Source organism: Solanum verrucosum, unplaced genomic scaffold, assembly GCF_900185275.1.
Source record: "Solanum verrucosum unplaced genomic scaffold, falcon-dt-bn FXZP01000072.1, whole genome shotgun sequence".
NCBI lineage: Eukaryota > Viridiplantae > Streptophyta > Magnoliopsida > Solanales > Solanaceae > Solanum > Solanum verrucosum.
This window is the reverse complement of record NW_026020208.1, coordinates 774,595-795,294: the sequence shown is the minus strand read 5'-3', so window position 1 is coordinate 795,294 and position 20,700 is coordinate 774,595. Positions and strand designations below refer to the sequence as shown.

Genomic DNA, 20,700 nt, shown 5'->3' with positions numbered 1-20,700 from the left:
AGATCTGCCTTTGTTTTCAGTAATGTGCATTTATTGAAACTGCGTTTTTTTTAGAACTTTACGTATTGTTTAAATTAAATCAACAAAAAGGGTGATATTTTTATTTTATTTTTTTATTTTTCACACGTCTCTCAATAATTATCTTAAATATTTTTTCACATATTCAGATGAAAATTCTTAATCTAAAGGGAGTTATAGTTTAAAGGATAACATAAACATTCAATGATTTAGATATGAAAACATAAAATAATACTCTCTTCACATCTCAATTTATGTGGCACGATGTAACTAGAGACAAAATTTAAGAAGAATTTTTTTAAAAAAAACAATTGTGGTAAATAACTTTATTAAAGAAAAAAATAATAATTTAAGTTAAATTATTTTTTAATTATATAAAAAGCTCATTCCTTTTTGAAATAGGTTAAATTTTTCTATATAAATTAAAATAATGAAAATAATGTTTTAGGGATTTTATCCTATTGATCACTCTTTTTGTATAAATATATATATATATACTCCGATCATTATGTTAGTTGTGGCTGTGGGAAAGCTACTCTTCATTTGTAAATATTTTTAAAAATAAAATACTCTTTTAAGTTTTATAGCTTTAAGTTAAAGATATACTAAATATATCAAAATGATAATTTTATGATAATTAAAATGGAATTAAAAAAATAGAACAAATAAAAAGATATTATATATGTCATTTTATATTTACTATACAATCCTGCACGTCTTTCTTAGAAAAATATTTCACCAAATTATGATGTACGAAGACAATTTTATAATGCCTTAATTAATAATGCCTCAATATTTGAAGGGTAAAAATAAACTCAGAATTTATTTTTTTATAAATCTATTTTCAAGATTTTTAATATTATTATACTTTATGAATGTATATCAATTATTTATTATAACTTTTGTAAATTTCTACACAATTTTATAGTTTATATTGAAAAATGAAAATACTGAATTCAAATAAACTCGGAATTTAACCATATATAAGATCTATGTCAGTGCACATGGTTATGAGATGCGATATGTTAGCCAGTGCACATGCCCATAATATTATAAGATGCCTATTAACAACTATACTGTCACTAAAGCCATGTAGTTGCCATTTCAATAAATAATAAATCGTTGTCCTATTGTCGGCAGTAGAAATAAAATTTTCACTAAAACAGTCATTTCATTACTCGATATATACTTATAAAAAGAAATAATAAAGAAAAAAGACGATTATATGCAAAAATATACTTTGTGTGCAGATTGCACCTCAATAAATATGATGCAAACAGTGTAGCAATTTAAATTTGTAATCTATTAGTCATACAAAAATAATTTATTAATAGTTGCTCCAAAACTTCCCTTTTATAAAAACTTGATGAAACTCTAGGTTATCAAAGTGTTTAGAGAGAAACTTGAAGATAGAACTTATAGTTAAATTAAGGTCATAGATTAATCTAGCATATAATTACACACAATTGAGAAGAATAAAATCACACACAAAACAAATAAAAAAAGTAGAATTTTGGTAGATCCTTGTTGTTATTAATGAGACCAAGTTGGTAAGAAATTAGTAGAATCATAATAGTAGTTTAAATTATGAAAAGTGTGAGTTTCCTACTAGTTTCCTTTATTCATTAGGTTTTGGGAGATATTATTTTTCCATATATGCTCACTAGGTGTGCCTATATATTGGTTGAGATTATTTACTTGCAAGTTTATGCACCTACATTGAGAATTTGTACAAACAGAGGCGGATTCAGGAAGTTTTGAAAGTTTTGGGGTCATTCTGTGCAATTAGAATAAACGGGTTGGTTTCTTTGATTTTGAGCTACAATTCATTTTTTCGATTTATATTGACAATTAGATCAAGTATGTATATTCAGTAATGTTCTCTTTTAGATATTATGAATTTAAAGATATTTAAGTGGTCCAAGTTTTAGGAATAAGAGGCCTCATTCTCTAAAAAATTTGAACTTGTATAAATCGTCTAATATTGTTACCTCAATATATTCATATTTCATTACTTTTATGTGTTGTTCAAAATATATAGTTGAGGAAGAATTAAAAAATCACAATAGTTTCAACCGAATCGAACGTGATGACACCCTTACCTTATTTGTTTTTTTTTTGTCTTTTTTTTTTTCTTTACCCTCCCCTAGGAGCTCCCACCCCTTTTGCTCCCTTGGTGACTCGAACTCGCAACCTTCGGGCTGAAAGTGAGGGGTGCTTACCATCTAAGCAACTCCCTCTCATCCTTACCTTATTTGTTTATTAAGCATTATTGTAGGTTTTTCTCTAAGAGATTTTTTTTAAAAAAAAAAAATTAGGCTAAGAGATCAGCTTGGAGGTAGTAGCTACAGTTGTGTTTATTTAATATTGTTAATTAGTAACTAGAAATTTTTAGTCTAGCTCTTAGGTTATAATAAATTAAAGAAGCTTTTAATCGAAACTGCTTATTGTTTTAAGTGATGTTTTTGTAATAGAAATTTCTGAAGTAGATTGGAATTTTTACTCCCCTAAGCAAAGAAGATTTCTATATATAAACTCATGTGTTATTTACTTTTCGCACTTTACATATTGTACAAGTTGGTAGGATCGGACTTGTACTAAGAACCAGGTTCTTAGTACTTAACGTCCAACTTTTTGAGTGTTTTAGTAGGCAAAATTTTAATAGGTTGAAAAACTATTAAATATTGTTGCTTATTTAATTTTGTGTTTGAATATATGCAAAAAATATAATTCTAAAATTATTTATAAAATTATTTATATATAATTTAGACAAATGTTATGAAAGGTGGAGGTTGGGTGGTGAGGGTGACTGATGAGGATGGAAGCTACGTGAAAATCATTTTCCTCAATTTTAAACAATTTATTTTTACAAAGAAAATATTTTTCAGAATTTCGATCAAACAAATTACTGCCTTGATCTCCTGTGCTATCAATTTAAACTTATTTTTCTACAATTGATGTTATGAATTAGTCTCACTCTTCATACTCACGACTTTACAATATTTTCCTCCGTATCAAACGCACTCATATATAATCTCCACTCAATCATGGCTAAAAAAAATACTATCATTATTTTTCCTACTTAATTCTATTAATACAACCAACGTTTCTGTAATTGTGGAATATATCTAAATATAATAGAGTTAATTATATATAACTAATTGCAACACCATCTTCTTGAATATTTTACATGTTGAAAATAGATAATTATTCTCATAATATATAATCTCACTTTTCAAGTATTCAAGAGTTACCCAATATAGTTTTTGTGGTTTAAACAAAGGGTGTCACGCCAACTAAGTAAAAGATTTAGCAGTATTGTCATATTATATTTAGCGATAATAATATATATGAATATTCATAATCAACATTTTATATAATATCACTAAAGGTTTCAGCGGGATGCAATGACATTAACTTAATTACTGCTAAATAATTTTGCGATAATAGATATTATCGCTAAAAAGAAATTTATTTTCATTAAATATCTCTTTTTATAGTTTGTTCAATATGACAAACTTTTTTAAGTTGTGATCGGTATGATGGAAAATATTTTCTAAAAAAATAAATGGGTTACTGCTTTTTTTGTGTGTGGGTTTGATATGTATGCAAAAAGTATGATCCACAGTTATTTTATATAAATTAGACAAATCATGTTATGAGTGGTGGGGATGGAAGCTACGAGGGTGTGGGTAAAGATGAACTGATGAAATGTGTTGGAGGATTGGGAAGATACAAATGCCTTTTGCAAAACTTGTTTTCCATACGTCTATTAAGGAAATTTATTTCCCCAATTTTATGCAACTTATTTTCATGAAAAAGGGTATTTTTCATAATTTTAACCAAACATGAGAAAATAAAAAATTGTGAATTCCAAGAGAGTCAATGTATCCTTAATGTTCTTTTTAATAGGATTGCCTTATATTTCTCTTAACCTAATTAATCAACTCCTGTGGAAGATGACGATGGAGACGTATTGCAACCTTGATCTTCCATTCATCAACTCGAACCTCATTTTTCTGCGATAATATTACGAATTAACCTTACTCTTCATGCCAACATTCTTTGCAATGTTTTTCTTCCTACCAAACACACCAATAATTTCTACTCAATCATGGCTAAAATACTATCATTATTTTTCATAATTCTATTATGACAACCAACGTTTTTGTGGTTGTGGAATTGAACACAATATAATAGAATTCATATATACCTATTTCCAACGCCATCTTCTTGAATAGCTTACATGTTGAAAATACATAACTATTATCATAATATATATATCAATAATTATGAGTTACCCAATACGCTTATACAAAGGTTAGGTTCGATATGTCAATATTTTCACGTTCAATTGATTAAATATTTTAATAAAAGAATTGTTAAAAATGAACAAAATAATTTCTCAAAGCAGGAAAAACAAATTTTATTAGTGACATTTCATATTAATTGCATCCTTCCACCCTCGTAGCTCCTATCCTCCATCACGCCCACACTCTTACCCCCCGTCTCACCTCTGTCTCTTATTGTATTTAATTAGATTATATACAAATATTTTAAGAATAACATTTTATTTATGTATCAAATATAAGAAATTCACGTATTTTTTTAAATAAATATTTTTCTTCGTACCAAACAATAAACATACTCAAAGGGAAAAATAACATGACAAACAAGAAAAAAAAAAAAAAATCTTGTATAAAAGACAAATAAAGATGGAAAAAGTATATAACCAATCAGTATAGTACTTATTATTTTAATTAATTAAATCTCTCCTGATTCTGCTGCAGAAGTGGGACTTAAAATAAAATTAGAAGTCAATATTGCAATTAGCTGTATTAATCATTATTATCACTTTTAATTAGGGAATCATTAGCACGTCAATAAACCACTCGTGCACAACTAATTACATCTGTCAATTCAATACTTATTTACATAAAATTAATGTGATTGGATCTCTGTTTGTTTAGATCTCAAATATATTATTATTTCTATAATATGGATATATGTTCATAACTAATAAGTACTAGTACTACGTAATTAACTAGGAAGTAACAAATTAGGGGTCGTTTGGTTTGAAAATGAGTTATGATGGGATAAGTTATGTTGGGATAAGTTATGTTGGGATTAGTTATGATGGGATAAGTTGTGTTGGGATTATTTTTTATTGAGTGTTTGGTTTGTTGTATTCAAAATAATAAATTTTAAGAACAATTTATTTGTTTACAAAAATGCCCTTCATTAATGTAAAAAGTGATATAACAAAAGGGTTGAAAGAGACATTTTTGTCATTTACCTATTTTATCCCGGGATAAGTTATCCCGGGATTACTATACCACCCAAGGAGAGGGATAACTTATCCCGGTACTAATTATTAATCCCGGGATAAGTTATCCCGAACTTGCCAACCAAACAACAAAATAAGCGGTACTATAATTTAATCCCGGGACTATTTGTTATTATACCTCACACCAAACGAGCCCTTACAGTTTTACTAAGATAATATTTTTCTCTAACCCCAACTTGGACCATTAAAAAATATCATTAATTTCGATAAGATAATATATTTTCAGAAGACCCCTATATAAATATATGGTCCCAACTCCCATTAATACTATAAATTAAAATTCTTTAAAATTATAAAATATCTAAGACAATTAGTGAAATATGATTCTAGTGTTTATTTTTTTCTTGTTAAAATTTAATTCTAGTTGAAATTAAACTCATCTCTAAATTTTCTTATTACAACCAAAAATTTCGGTGTTGTCTTCCCGAATTACACCAAAAAATTGTGAAGAATTTTAGATGCGATAAGTGATTCATTATGCGCAATTGGTTCCAAAGGTTGTATCGTCTTTAACTTCATCATCAACATTGTTTTCTCCGATGGTATCCACAATTTCTTCTAATTAAGCTCTTGAACTCTAAACATGTATCATTTTTTTCACCCAAGTAATCTAGCAGGCTATTGACATCCATTTTATTATGGTAACCGAGATTATTAATCATGACCTCAAATTTATTAATGTCATTTTCATAAGGGGGTTCATTTAAATTCTTTGAGGCTTCATCCCAAACGATGTGATCAAAATTGATATTTATTGAATTTCAAAACTACTCTTTAAGTAATAAATATTAATTTATAAATTAAATTATATCTCTATAAAATAATAATATTTTATGATTTCAATAATATTAATTTAAAGAGATTTTACTATATAAAAATAAATATATATTTTTAATATAATAAACAAATAAAGTGGACGGAAGGAGTAATAAATTGAACGAGTGGCGAAAGCTAAATAATTGTAAAGAAATTATTAAATTTATTTCATAAAACTTATTATTAATAAATGAGGCACAAAAACTCATGTTTCTGATAACGAGACAAAGAATTCTAAAAAATCATCATAAATAAGAAAAAAGTTTAATGTACATAAATGATGACATGAAGACAGGATTGAGTAAATATACTCCCACTGTTTCCTTTGAGTTGTTCAATTTCGACTTTTTATTTCCTCAGTTTCTAATTATTTATTTATTTATTTAGTGGTTCCTAATTACTTATTCATTTTGACAAATCAAGAATTTTTATTTTTTTTTACCTATTATATCCTCAATTACTTACTTTGAAAAAAGTTAGAACTACTTGAAAATCTTTAGTTTTTAATTCACCCACTTTATAATTAACAGGGGCAAAATGGAAAATTTACTATGTCAATCATTGTTTTCTTAATATGTGTGTCAATTCAAAAGTGGACAAGTAATTAGAGACAGAAGGAATACTTGTTATTTTTAACAAATCAAGAAAAGATAATATATTTTTACCTATTAAACTCTTAATTTATTTAGAGAGTTAAATGTTTTTGAAAAAGGCAGAACCTTTTTAATGAGTAAATTGATTTTGAAATTCTATCAACTAATAGGGGTAAAATGATAAACTCATTATGTCAATTTTTTTTCTTAATAGGTGTGTCAAATAAAAAATGGACAAGTAAATAGGGACAGAAGGAGTATTAATTAGCTCTTGCGATCATTTTACTTGGCATATTTAGATTTATCACATTCATTAATAAAATAATATTCCCTCCGTCCACTTTTAATTTCAGGATAAGGTCATGCACAATCCTTAAGAAAAATTTAATAGGAGATGTAATTTGACTAATATAATCCTACTATCAATCATTATGGTCAGTACTTTTTGAAAACAGTAGTTAATTATTAAGGGTAGAATTGAAAATAAGTGACTAATTGTTTCTTGATTGTATAAATTGATAATAAGCTTGGGATAACTATTTTTAGTATGCCTGCAATTAAAAGTGGACGGAGGGAGTAATTGACATGACTATTTTATTACTCACTCCGTACAAAAATAGTTGTCCACTATATTAAAAACAGTTGTCCAATTTAGAAAATCAAGAGATAATTTACTTTGTGTCTATTTTACCCTTGCTATTAAATCCATTTATCATCTAACACATTTCTCAAAACATCAAAGTTAATAAAGTCAAATGATAAATAGTAATATTACTCCTATTATTTATTGTTTCTTAAAGGGTGTGCCAAGTCAATATCGGATAACTATTGTTGGACAAAGAGAATATATTATTCTTATTAATTGAAAAATAATTGAAAAATAATTTGAGAAAATAAACAGTTAATGTTAAGATAAAACATGAGAAAATATAACTATTTTTTTGTTAAAATATTAAAAATAATAAGTAAAAGTGAAAACTTATTTTTAAAATAATGGATAATTAAAAGTGAAACAGTGGAAGTAATTAAGAGAAATAAGTTCTCCATAATTCACGGACTACCTGCATAACCCTAACTAAATTAAAGAAGAAAAACATTCTATAATGCTAAAAATTAAAGACAAATATTGTAGGAGAGTAATAATAACAATACATGATAACGCGATAATGATCGACTTCCTGTTAATTTTCTATCTTAATTCTTGATGTTCATACCTTCTTATTTAGGTCATGTCTTCGAAATTTACACGTATCACATGTGTCATATTCTGTCTAATTAATTATATATCTTCAATACTTTTTTAGTATCTCCCTACTTCTCCTTGTACCCATCATAGTCACCTTCTAATACCTCCTCACTGGGATATTTAATTTGTGCATCTCTTCTTCTCATGTTTGAACTATTTCAGTCTCACGTTCCTCATCTTGTCCAACACGTTGGAGGTCACTCCCACGTTGTCTAAAATATCTTCATTCCTAATCCTATTATTTTAAAGACTAATTTAAATTTATTATTTTGATGATCAAATTTATTTATGTTTCATAATTTCTCTTGTAAAATTTATTATAAATGCCTCAATTTTTTTTTTTACAAATACAAAAACTAAATTACAATAACCCACAAAAAAGTTAGTTTTAAATTTTTTTCTTTATACTAAAGAATGAAATTAAGAAAAAAAATAAGAAACTCAAATAATGATAATCAAAGAAGTCAAAAAATAATTCATGTATGAAATATTTCTTGAACTTTGCTACAAGGATCATATATGAAACTAATTTTTCTACTTCAGTTAGATGATGGTGTGTATTTGAGCTCCTTTTGTAACAGTAAGGGTATATGTGAGTTATTTGTATAATGATAAGGGTATATATGTGTCGCTTTCATAACGAGTGATATATTAACTCTAAATGACAAAGTTGATAGATATATCAGATTTTTTTCCCTTTTTAAAATAATGGACAATTAAAAATGAAAAAGAGGAAGTAATTTAGAGAAATAATTTCTCCATAATTTACGGCCTACCTGCACAACCTTAACTAAATTAAAGAAGAAAAACATAAAAATAACTTTATAAAAATATGATTAGTAATACCCAACAGAAAATAAAGTAGCAATATAAAAAAAATTCGATAATCAAAGTAAAGGAAACAATAAATAATAATAAAATTGAAGACAAAAATTGTAAGCGAGTAATAATAACAATACAGTAATGTGACTTATTACTAACTTTCTATCTTAATCTTAGATGTTCATACTCTCTTATTGAGGTCATGACTTCGAAAGTTGCACGTGTGTCATATCATGTCTAATTAATCATCTCTTCAATACTTTTTCGGCATATCCTTACCTCTCTTTATACCCACCATAGGCAACCTCTAACACCTCCTCACTGGAGTATCTATGCATCTCCTCCTCACAAGTTCGAACTATTTCAGTCTCACTTCCCTCATCTTGTCCACCACGTCGGAGACCACTCCCACCTTATCTCGAATACCTTCGTTCGTAATCCTATATATCCATCTCAACAACCTCATTTAAGTTAGTAATTGATTGAACGACTATCACTTTATAAAACTTACGTCTTAAGTCTTGATAACATATTCTTATCCCACAAGACATCAGAAGAACATCAAGTTTAATCACTCCTAGTAATTGGTTAATCTACCTCAACTACACAAGTAATGTTGGGTCTTAATTAATTACTTATCAAGAAAACACATGGCCAGCCATCCATACATGCACAAATATAAATATTTTAATTTTATTTGTGAATCTCCATTATGAACAAATTATAATAATTATGACTTATAATTAATTAATTATCCTTCTGTTGCGCTTCCTCCAGCTCACACCACCTCAGTAACCCATGTTCAAAATTTAATGACAATGTAAGATTAAATTATTATACACCTTGCAGGGCAAATATGTAGCACCTTACCAAATTCCAAGAAATGCTCATGTTACTATCATATGCAATTGATAAGATTCTTATTCCAAAACACAAATTTAATTTTTATTTTTTCCTCTTATAAAAATGACAAACATTGTTATAGTTGTCCCCATCATAAATATTTTTTCCTCTCAAGAAAAATAAAAACACCAACAATGCCTAGTACTATTTCGAAATCTAACCACTTTCGATCAATTAGTTTACCAGGAAGATCACATTCTAACCATGTTCGATCAATCAGTAGTATCACTGGATGTTCACATCAAACCACAGAAAAACTTAAAGAAGCTATCAATAATCTCAAAGCATTAGAAGTATCAAACACATCATCAGCAGAAGTTATGTACAACGGTTTACTTGGTCTAGAGGAGTTATACAAATGTGTAAATGTTTTACTCAACTTACCTCAAACTCTTCAAGCATTTTCCCAATATCGTCTTGGGAAAATGGTTGAAGATTTATTGGATAAATCAGTAAGGCTGCTTGATCTTTGTGGCACTACTAGGGAACTTGTTTTGCATTATAAAGAAAATGTTCGCGATCTTCAATCCTCTCTTAAGAGGAGGAAAAAAGATTCAACAACGGAATCCAGCATGACTAAATTCAATTCGTGTAGCAAGAAAGTAAAGAAGGAGGCTAAACGATTAGTCGTGGTGTTAAAGCAAATGGATCAAGATACAGAACGCGCATTGGTACCCAAAGATGCTGATCATGACACAGTAGATATGATTAAAACACTTAAGGAAGCTAACGCGATGCGTATTTCCATGTTTCAAATGTTCTTGTCATTCTTATCTGTTCCACTTTTGAAACCAAAGGTGTCTAAATGGTCATTGGTTTCGCGGTTATTGATAAACAAGGGATCATGTGAAGGTCAAGAAGGAAAGATTGATTTGGAAACCAGACTCGAACCATTTGAGGCTCATCTTGATAATTTTGAAAATGGTTTAGAAGGAATATATAGATGCATGAGTAGATCAAGAAGCTCTTTATTGAATATTTTGAAGGAACTTGGATTTAGTACACCAATGTGGTTCAACCTCGAATTATCTAAAGAGAAAAAAGAAACAACGGTTGAAAAACTCTTTGGTGAGTACATGTGTCTCTTTAGAAAAAGTCCTAATATTAGAACTTCTCCTTATAAAAGTGTACGTTCTTTTTAGGAAAATAAAAATCTTCTCATTCACTCGGAAAACCAATCTCGTATCTGTCTGTGATACATCTTTATTCATTCGATCTTTTATATAGGTATGATCATAGATTGTTAATTTATTATACACTGTAATTCGTGTTTGAATTAGCACATGATTGCGCTATTTGAGTAATGAAACAAATACGGTAAATTTTGGGGTACTATATTATGTGTTATTGATATATTAGTGTTTTTTTGCCCTTTCAAATAATCGTTCATAGCGTTTGAATAATGTTTATGGCATTTTTAACACACTTTTTTGTTTCTTCCTAAAAAAAATTATACATTATTGTGGTAAAGGGCTATAGTAATCACTTATAATTAATATCATATCAATTTCAAAAAATATATACCTAAAATATTTTTATTTTATGAAAAGATCACGAATTTATATATCTCATATTATTATTTTTTTGCTATTGTGGTCACGTATCATTCAAATAAATCACCAATCACTCAATCAATTATTATATATTATATATAATAATTGTGGTCGGTGAAAAGGTCGTGGGGCATCTCATCATAATTCATAAAGGCGACATTTATTTTTTTTCTAATATTTTTGGTCCTTTTATCTTTATTTCTATTTCTATTTATGTTTATCTTTTTTAAAAATTGAAAAGTATCTAAATGCATTACTCATTAAGAGCATAGCATTGTGGTCGGAAAGTCAAAAATATTTATTTTGACTAAAAAAAAGTATTTTTTGAAAAAATTATGGTGTTTGGCTAACAGGCAAAACTACTTTTAATTGGAAAGAAGCTAAAAAATTAAGCAAAAGCAGAAAATTATTTTTTTCAAGATCAAACTATCAATGTCATAACTCATATATACATATTTACCAATATATCTCTTATAATTATTATTTTTTTGTGGTGAATTTTCATGTATAGTAATTTAATTTGTGGAATAGATTTTAAATTTATGTTAATTGATATTTCTAATTATATTAAATTATTAATTATTATGTTAATATTGTATTACTATTTAATTTATTTTTTTATTTATATATGTATAATATTGATTGAAAATTTGAATTATATACATATTAATTTAATAAAAATAAAACTACTTAATACTTTCATAATAGATATTTAAAATATTTTTTCTCTATAAAATAATCTTAATATTAAAGGTACATTGATACTTGTCATCTTATGTAATTTGACTCTCAAAAGCACTTTTTAAAAATGATTAATCAAACACAATTTGTTTATCAAAAACATATTTCAAATGAATAACCCAAACACAATTTTGTTTTTCAAATACACTTTTCTAAAAAATCATTTTAAAAAAGTGCTTCTAAAAATAAGTTGTTTTCAGGAGCATTGCCAAACATTAAATGTGGAAAACATTAAAGAAAATGAGTCAAAAAATTTCAGTTTTTTACACTTCTAACTTTTATTTTCTCCTACTAAATATATGAGAGGGAAAAGAAGAGATTTTTGGTTTTTGTAAATAGTATATTACCTTCTCATCAATTTAATTCCACTGTTTTTTTAAGTCATATTTGCTTAGTTTATCTTATTTGAATAAATTGTCTTGAGCGTGAATTTAATTTATTCATTAGTAAATTGTATAGTTTTGATTTATGAAAGGTAATGGGACTGATCTTTTTTGAATTACGAGAGTCAATCCAATTTTCATATGTACCGTCACTTGAATATCTTTGGAGTAGTTTTTGGAGCGTGATGTCATATATCTCCGGTTGGTATTTTAATATGAGTTCATGATAGGTACGGAAGATTTTGTGAACACTCGATAATTTAGGTATGAAACTCACAGAATGATGACGTTCTACAACCATCAATTCGACATGCATGTTGTCTTGCCTAAGAACATCCATTTCAAATTAAAGTCCTAACTCTCAAGCCAAGGCTTGATTTTTGCAAAAATAAAGTGAGGCAACCTTCTTTTTCCTTGCAAAACATAAGAGTGTAACAAGGTAGAGAATTGAGGTAAAATACAATGTACAAAAAAATAAAAAGAAATGTTTATAAACCTAGCTAAGAAATTCTATTATTTGTCATCATCGTCGTCGTCATCATTCTTTGAAGGTCTATACTGCTGAACAACAAGAACTGAACCACTAATATCAAATTCTGGAGAAGCCAAAAAATCGCCTACTTTACCGAGCTCTGGACATTCTTCCCAATCACTCATTCCAGTTGTTAGTATTGAATGTCCTCTCCCGTCCTTCCCTACTATGAACAATGAATACATTTCAGCCATGTCTCTCAACGCAGACGCTGTATCTGCGCCATTTTCTACAACCTTTTCCACATATCCTACTTGACCTGTCGCCACATACCTGATCATTTCGAAAAATTGCTATCAATTATCACACAGGAATGAGAATATATCAACTTAACAACAACTGCTTTCGCTATTTATGGAAAGAATATTCACATATAAAGTAGGAATAATGCGTAAACAGACACTCAAACTTGGCCTCAACTAGCAAGTAAACGCTCCAACTTTGAAAGAACACCTCAACTTGGTTACAACTAACAACTAAACACTCCAACTCGTTGTCCTTAATGTGTCTCGTGGACACCCAATGTTCACATGAAACATAAATTTTGGAGGTGTCTAGATAATCATTTTGTAAGTTGGGACTATTCAACTAACATAGTGGAGACGAGTTGAGGTGTCTAGATGTGCATACTCAAAGTTGGAGTGTTTAATTGTCCGCTGAGGCCAAATTTGAGTGTCTATTTATGTATTATGCCTATAAAGTATATACAGAGTAAAAGGCGATAAAGTACTAGCATGTTAGATATGTAAAAAGGCTTTCTTATTACCTGCTATGGAAATCTGCCAAAATTGCGCCATCTGTTTCTTTCTCTACTTCGTCATTTGGTATTGCCATCAAGACATCATCCGTTTTGTGAGCAATATTGACACCTGAAATTTGTCCTCTTGAAGATGAGGGAAGGAACCTAATTATGGTGAGATTTACGTGATGATCCATACCAAGACGTTTACTAAAGCCTAATGCTTCACGATCATCAGGTCCGCCAAAAAATAAGATAGCAATGTGTTGCAGAGAGTCAGAACCCGAAGGATTTAAGCACCCGGCTGTAAGTCCCCTGTCAATAAGAATGGCAACTGAACATGGGGCATGACGAAGAACTTTCTGATTTGTAGTTCGTATGCCTTGTTTACCGTTCTCTAGCTTCCCATCGATTCTCTGGTGTTTGTGGAAAGGAAGGACAACGATAGATGCTCTTATGTCTTCAGCAGTGTTACAAACATCTGCATGCATACGTGAAAACGGAGACACAGCTTTAATCTGTTGAACCAATAACCCTGTCTCACTAGTGAACATATCCATGGCATCATTTATCTCAACAACATCATTCCCACCATAATCATCTTCATCACTTAGTTCATCGTCTTCTCGTTGATTGTACATCAAATTAGTCTTTTTTTTACCAGGCAGCTCAACGAGATGCATCAAGTAAGGGGTTATTGGAACTTCTCTTGGCCCTCTGGAGGCTGCAACAAGTCCTAGCATAGTTGCCACTGGACGGGGACTATGCACACAAGTAAGTATTCGTAGTTCGGTTTCTGGATTATGGGATTCAAAATATATTTGCCTGTACCCAATAATATCACTTTCTCTTCTCACCATGAAAGCTACTATTGGTCCCCATATCAATGTATTCACAATAATTGTTGCTATCATCACGTCATAGAAATTCTGGCTCGAAACAAGCTGCAAATTTGCGCAAACTTATTTCATGCTACTAATATAGTAGATAGGTAAAAGGTATTAGATATCTAACTGTAAGAAGGTAGGAAATAACAACATTATTATCTCACAGCATGAGACTTTCCATGAGCTTGCTAACATGCCACTTTAACATTGTCGTTAAAAGGATAAATAAGCACTTGAAAAGGCACAATTCTTTTGCCTTCTACACAATGGCGGAGCCAGAATTTCCACTAAGGGGTGCAAAATATGAAATGTGAACACACGAAGAAGCCAAAGGGGTTCAATATCTAATCTATATACAAAAAAAAAAAATTTAACCATGTATAAACAGTGTCATTTTCCGTCGAAGGGGGTTCATTGGTTTGGATGAACCCCCTTCGCCCTACCTAGCTCCGCTCCTGCTTATACTCATTAAAACAAGGTGTTTCTTGATTAAATAGCGCATTTGAATGGAGTTATTGTATAAGATTAGATTGATACTTCACGTTTCTCCATTTAACAATTTCTTTTAAGTATGAAACTTGACATCAACCAATCTACTTAATGAAATCCTTTTAAGGTATAAAACTAACCAAACATAAGCTTTGTAGGTTTATAATGAACACAAAAAATCATGCAAGATATATAAAACCATTTAACATAAGCTTTAAGTTCTATTTCATGCTTATTCGAAGAAATCTTGGAAAGGAAAACTTACGTCATTCGCCAAGCCAATCGTCAATGCTAGAATATCAACATGACCTTTTAGATTCATCATAAAAGAAAGAAGCACCCCCTCTCTGTAAGGGATCTTTAGGTGAAAGCAAGCTGCCAGTGTTCCAACAATCTTCCCTCCGATGCTTGACAAAATAAGGATAGAGAATACCATAAAGTTACGCAGATTTTTCAGCTTAGTTATATTTGCCCTGAAACCATGGTTGCCAAAGTAGATTGGAAATATGAAATTGTGAATTGGATATGTGAGTTTGATCAACAAAGTTCGAGCTGCTTTCCCTCCTCTAGGAAACATTGAGCCAATGAGGAAAGAAGCTATAATGCTGCTGAATCCAAGCTGCTCGAGAGCCATAGCAGCGATATAGAGAATCGCTACAAGTATAAATATTTCAGTATTTCCAAGGTACTTTTTGTTCCTATTCCTCCTATTCAACCAATTAGCTAGATACATATTGATTACAATAACTACACCAACAATAAGAAAATAGAGAAAAAAGAAAAAGATCCATTTTGCAATTGAAGTTGACTTGAACTCTGAAAGTATAAACAATAGAAACACCGAATATGCATCGGTTATCAAGGAAGAAGATATAGCCAACTTGCCAGTCTCAGAAGTTCCAAACTTAAGGTCCGCTGCCACGCGGACAACAATTGGTGATGCTGCATTGGCTAAGGTTATTATGATCATTAAGGCCATTATGAATGAAGAACCATGGGAAGCTGTCTCTTGAAATACTAAGAAAGTGACAGCACTTGCAAAGACAGTACATCCTAAACTGCTGCCACATGCAATAATGCTTGCTGGGCGTATGTTGCGCATAAGATAAGGGAAGTCCGTCTCAAGACCAATCAGGAACATGATTATAGTTCTAAAAATTAACGCCATGAATTCATAGTAACCCGAATTATAACTTTGAATGAAAAACTCCTCTACTGCTTTGATTCGTGAAAACCCCGAGGGACCCATCAAGAACCCCGCCTGTGTAATCAACCAAACAGAATATGTAAGAACAAGAAACAAGTTACCCCATGTCCATTCAAAAACAAAGTTATCAATTTGAGCCATATTTCGTCTTCGTGCACTCTCAAAATTTTAAATCACTTCAGCACTATGTTGCTGAGACTCTCAAAAAATGTTGTCACACCTATGTCCCGTAGGCATCAGAGCAGATCTCCACTAAAAAGACAAAGAACATTGTGTCTACACACACTTATTTAAACCTTCTAAAATTTTAAAAAAGAGTTGATAGACTCTTCTATTCTAGTTTCTCTAGGAATCCGAATGTATATGGGCGATTCACGCAGTTGGTTCCTTCATTCCTCTAACACGCATCCGTCCAGAGGCGAATCTAGGATTTCTACGATATAAATGCACCACTAAGTAAAAGAAGGAAAAAACATATTAAGTGGAAATTGATCCCTAGTCTCTTTAAGTAAATATCTCTTATATTCAACCAAGTGCACCATTAAGCTTTCTTGTAGCGTGAATGCCATCAGATAATATTATACCAATTCTAGAAAATATATACATAAAATACAGAGGGACAACGGGTTCACGTATCGCATAATTTAGGCAATAAATTCTCCCATTCATCCATCTACATTTTTAAAGAGTCCGAACAACATAGCTATGCAACATTAGACCACCATATGACCTTTTTAGCTATAAAGTTTTATCTATTTCGCCCTCCATTTCTTGTCTTTCTAATCTTATTGATTACAAGATCCCTAATTCAAGATCCTACACATTTGGGGCTATCAATAGAAATGTATGCATGCACACCATGTGTTTGTAAAAAACACTGTGTGAAGATATGACATACTTACGAGAATTTGAACAATGGGTGAAGCTTGTCCTAATGGCCTGAGCAAAATCTGAAGAATATGAGAAATCACAAGAATCAAAGAATACTGCCATCCCATACTAATAATAGGATTGAACAATTCTTGATTACAAGAACCCGCCGCGGCCATTTGCTCTGTAGCAGCAGCCATGATCAAATTTTGTTTGAATTTTTTTCAAGAATGTGATAGCAATAACATTGTGAAGAAGGATGAGAGAGGAGGAATGAAAAAAGAGATAAAATTTCTTCTTCCTCCCCTCACAAACCTTCCTCTTCTTATTTGTTGCTCTGTTTTTTCTTCTTTCTTCTTTGTTGTAACCATTTGTGCAAACAAAGTGCGAAAACAGGGCAGTGGATTTGCTAACTTTCTTTTTTTTTTCTTCTTTGTTTTCGAATCCGTTATTAGCGGATGTTGTCTCGTGTATTTGCTTTACCCTTTGCTTGTTTGTGTGTTTAATTTTGTTGTTAGACTCGGGAGTGTTAAATGGACGGATTGATTTATGTTTGGGTCGGGTTAAATGAGTTACATAATCAAAGGGAAAATTATGGGTATTAGATAATTGGTATAGTATATAAATATGTGTTTTAATTTGGTTTCAGATGGCATTAGGTGTATGTAGCGGTTGGTTCGGTTTAGTTTTGAAGTTTATCGGTTCGACTTATCGGTTATCAGTTTGAAGACATATCAAACTGTTATAGAACCATTAAGATATTGAGTTATTGGTTATTGCCTTATCGGTTAACAATCAGTTCGAATGTCATTGAAATTCACTTAGAAACAAGATGACAAATCAAATGAACCATGCACATGAGTCGACATATTGCATCTTGTTCAACATTGTTATATTGTAGAATAACCGAGAGTTTGAAACAGTCGAAATAAAAGTATGAAATCAAACTCTAATAAGTCATGGATTTTATACCAAATGGTATAAATATAATTATTTAATTTACTATCGGGTTATCGGGTTATCGGGTAACCCGTTAAGAAAAAAATCTCAAACCGTTAAGAATCGATAATCCGATAATTTAAAAAAATCAAAATCGTTACTGAAACCACTAAATCAATGACTCATGATCTATAAATCAATAATAAAAAAAATCAGATTAGCGGGCTCAGTTTGATTTTGAACAGCCCTGACCGGTATCTATAAAGCAAATGTGCACAAGTAGACACTTAAACTTATATAAAATTGAACAAGCGGATCCACATGCATCCTACGTAGCATAATACATGTAGGACACAAATTGTTATATAGGGACGCCATATAAGATGCATGTTTATTTGTTCAATTTTATGCAAGTTAAAGTGTTTGCATACTTGTGTACACTCAACATTAGAAGATATAAATGTCAGTTGAGACTAAGTGAAAGGGCACACTTATGTATTATGCCTAGACAAATTTTGTCCATCAAAATTAGGATAAATAGGAAAAAAACTATCTACTATTTTTTTTCTCGATTGAAATTTGAATTCGATATTTTATGATCTTCAATCCACTTTATTGACCATCCATTCACATTTGTAGTTTTTAGTGCATGTATGTATGCCCGCTAGAGTATGCATATATGTATGATATGTTTTGAGGAACAATATAATACATAAGTATGTTGTTTAGTCTCAACTCTCGACTGACATTTTTATTCATCAACTTTGAACGTGTATAAATAAATATTTAAATTATCATAATATTGAATAGATAAATCCACGCATTTTATAAAACGAATCATGTGAGATGCATGTGTTAATCAACCCAACCTCCCTGGCCTTCAAAATTATTTTGTTTACTTATATCAAATCATTTGTTTTTTTTCTCTTTTATAATGTGTCCAATTATCAATTGGATAGATTAACGTGCTTTTTATTAATAAGGTAAAGTTGATAAATTCTATATGTTAAAATACACCAGATAGAAGATTCAAATATACTTATCTACATTTGATTATGAAATTATCCTATGTTTTATTGGATTAAACTAAGGGTAAATACGAAACAATTTGCTAAAGATAAAAAAATTGTCTCAGAATATATCAAGGATAAATTTAAGAGGTCATAAATATAGTAAAAGAGTATCTTTAACCTTTTTCCCTTCTCGTAATAATAAGATGTATAAAAAGTCAAAATCATTCGTAAAAACTTATTTGTACCCGATATTATTATTATTGGAACTGTGGATTTTTGAAGGTTACCTAGAGGAATACCTCAAGTTTGTTCAATTCTCAAGTCTTTACAATCATGTTGGCCACATTTAATATATTTAAGTGTTCGACAGAATCTAATCTTGGCTTATATTTTATAATTTATTTAAAAACTTATTTAATGTGTACAAAAGAATCCATTAAAATCCAACAAGCAAAAATAATTATGATCCTAAATCATAAACAAAAAAATCATGACTTCATTGTTGTAGAAAGTTTGACAAATGTGGTGTCTATACAACCTTACTTCTATTTATGAAAGTTGAGATGTTATATTCAATAGCTCTAGCAAAACATATCAAAATCGCGAAAAAAATTTGCCAAGATTGACTCTAGGATACCTCTAATTTTAATTTGAACTAATTAATTATTACTAAATGAAATTGATCATCCCTCCACGTTGAGTCAACTCCATTGTCCAATTCTCATATCTTTACAATCATGTTGGCCACACTCCCTTTATAATTATTTCAAGAATTAACAACACCACAAAATCTTGCCAATTAAAGAAGCTCATTAGCCACATTAATCAAACACAACACATTAATTGTAGAAACAAACACAATATGAGAATGTCCAAGAAGAAAATTCTTAGGACAGTTAGAAAAAAATTGTACCATCCAAATCATGAAAAAACAACAATTATTGTTGTTCATAACAATACCATAAGTACTACTAATAGGAAAAGTAGTGCCAATGATCAATATTTTGAAGATCATAGTGGCCCTCATTTTATGTCCAAAGAGAATATGGCAGCCATTTCTATCCAAGCTTATTTTAGGGGCTACCTTGTAAGTTATACTAATTAACTCCTCCTTATATTGTCATTCTTACTTTGTTTTTGGGTAATTTCATGGATAGCTAACGCAGATTCAAGATTTGAAATCTATGGATTGTTACAGCTATATCTCGAGTAATTAATAGTATAATGATTGCTTTCTCAATCAAATAGGTATACTTGCTCCGTCTCTATTTATATGATGTAGTTTGACTGAACATCGAGTTTAAGAAATACTTTTGAAATTTTTAGTCTAAAATAAGCTAAAGAGATTTGTGTGGTTATAAATAATCTTATTACAGGTAAAATGAGCATTTTTAAAGTCAAATTGTTACTTAATATAAAAAAAAAAATTCTCCGCACCTAATATTATTGTTCAAGGTGTGGTTTCTCGAGGTTTGTCCAAATTAACAACAACAACATATCCAGTAGAATATAAGAAAGGTGGTGTCTACAGAGCCTTACTCCTATTTATGAAAGTTGAGAAGTTATTTTCAATAACTTTAGTAAAACATATCAAACTCGCGA

The 20,700-nt window shown here is 30.0% G+C and overlaps 3 protein-coding genes across 4 annotated transcripts in view; 1 reads left to right on the top strand and 2 right to left on the bottom strand.

Annotated features, from left to right (window-relative positions):
* The window catches only part of LOC125830205 (HMG1/2-like protein), a 185,001-nt gene that overhangs the window by 131,937 nt on the left and 32,364 nt on the right, over positions 1-20,700 (bottom strand). The window lies entirely within an intron of this gene.
* On the top strand, positions 9,880-10,887 carry LOC125830196 (uncharacterized). The gene has a single exon (XM_049509394.1). It carries the CDS (start codon positions 9,880-9,882, stop codon positions 10,885-10,887), a length of 1,008 nt encoding a protein of 335 aa, XP_049365351.1.
* On the bottom strand, positions 12,896-17,364 carry LOC125830187 (cation/H(+) antiporter 2-like). Of its 2 annotated transcripts, none has more exons than XM_049509382.1 (4): positions 17,179-17,364; positions 15,335-16,330; positions 13,721-14,637; positions 12,896-13,227 (listed from the first exon to the last, which is right to left on the bottom strand). In XM_049509382.1, the coding sequence occupies exons 1-4, from the start codon at positions 17,344-17,346 to the stop codon at positions 12,936-12,938; spliced, it is 2,373 nt and encodes a 790-aa protein (XP_049365339.1). In that variant the 5' UTR covers positions 17,347-17,364; the 3' UTR covers positions 12,896-12,935. The 2 variants fall into 2 exon arrangements, with proteins under 2 accessions (XP_049365339.1, XP_049365340.1); XM_049509383.1 differs by having other exon boundaries at positions 17,175-17,320.

What these genes read in the sequence shown, in the direction of transcription:
- LOC125830196 (XM_049509394.1), top strand. Translation starts at nt 9,880, where the DNA reads ATGCCTAGTACTATTTCGAAATCTAACCACTTTCGATCAATTAGTTTA.
- LOC125830187 (XM_049509382.1), bottom strand. Translation starts at nt 17,346, where the DNA reads ATGGCTGCTGCTACAGAGCAAATGGCCGCGGCGGGTTCTTGTAATCAA. An exon ending in CACCCATTGTTCAAATTCTC is followed by an intron (nt 16,331 to 17,178) that starts GTAAGTATGTCA and finishes TTGATTACACAG; the next exon opens with GCGGGGTTCTTGATGGGTCC. An exon ending in CGATTGGCTTGGCGAATGAC is followed by an intron (nt 14,638 to 15,334) that starts GTAAGTTTTCCT and finishes GCAAATTTGCAG; the next exon opens with CTTGTTTCGAGCCAGAATTT.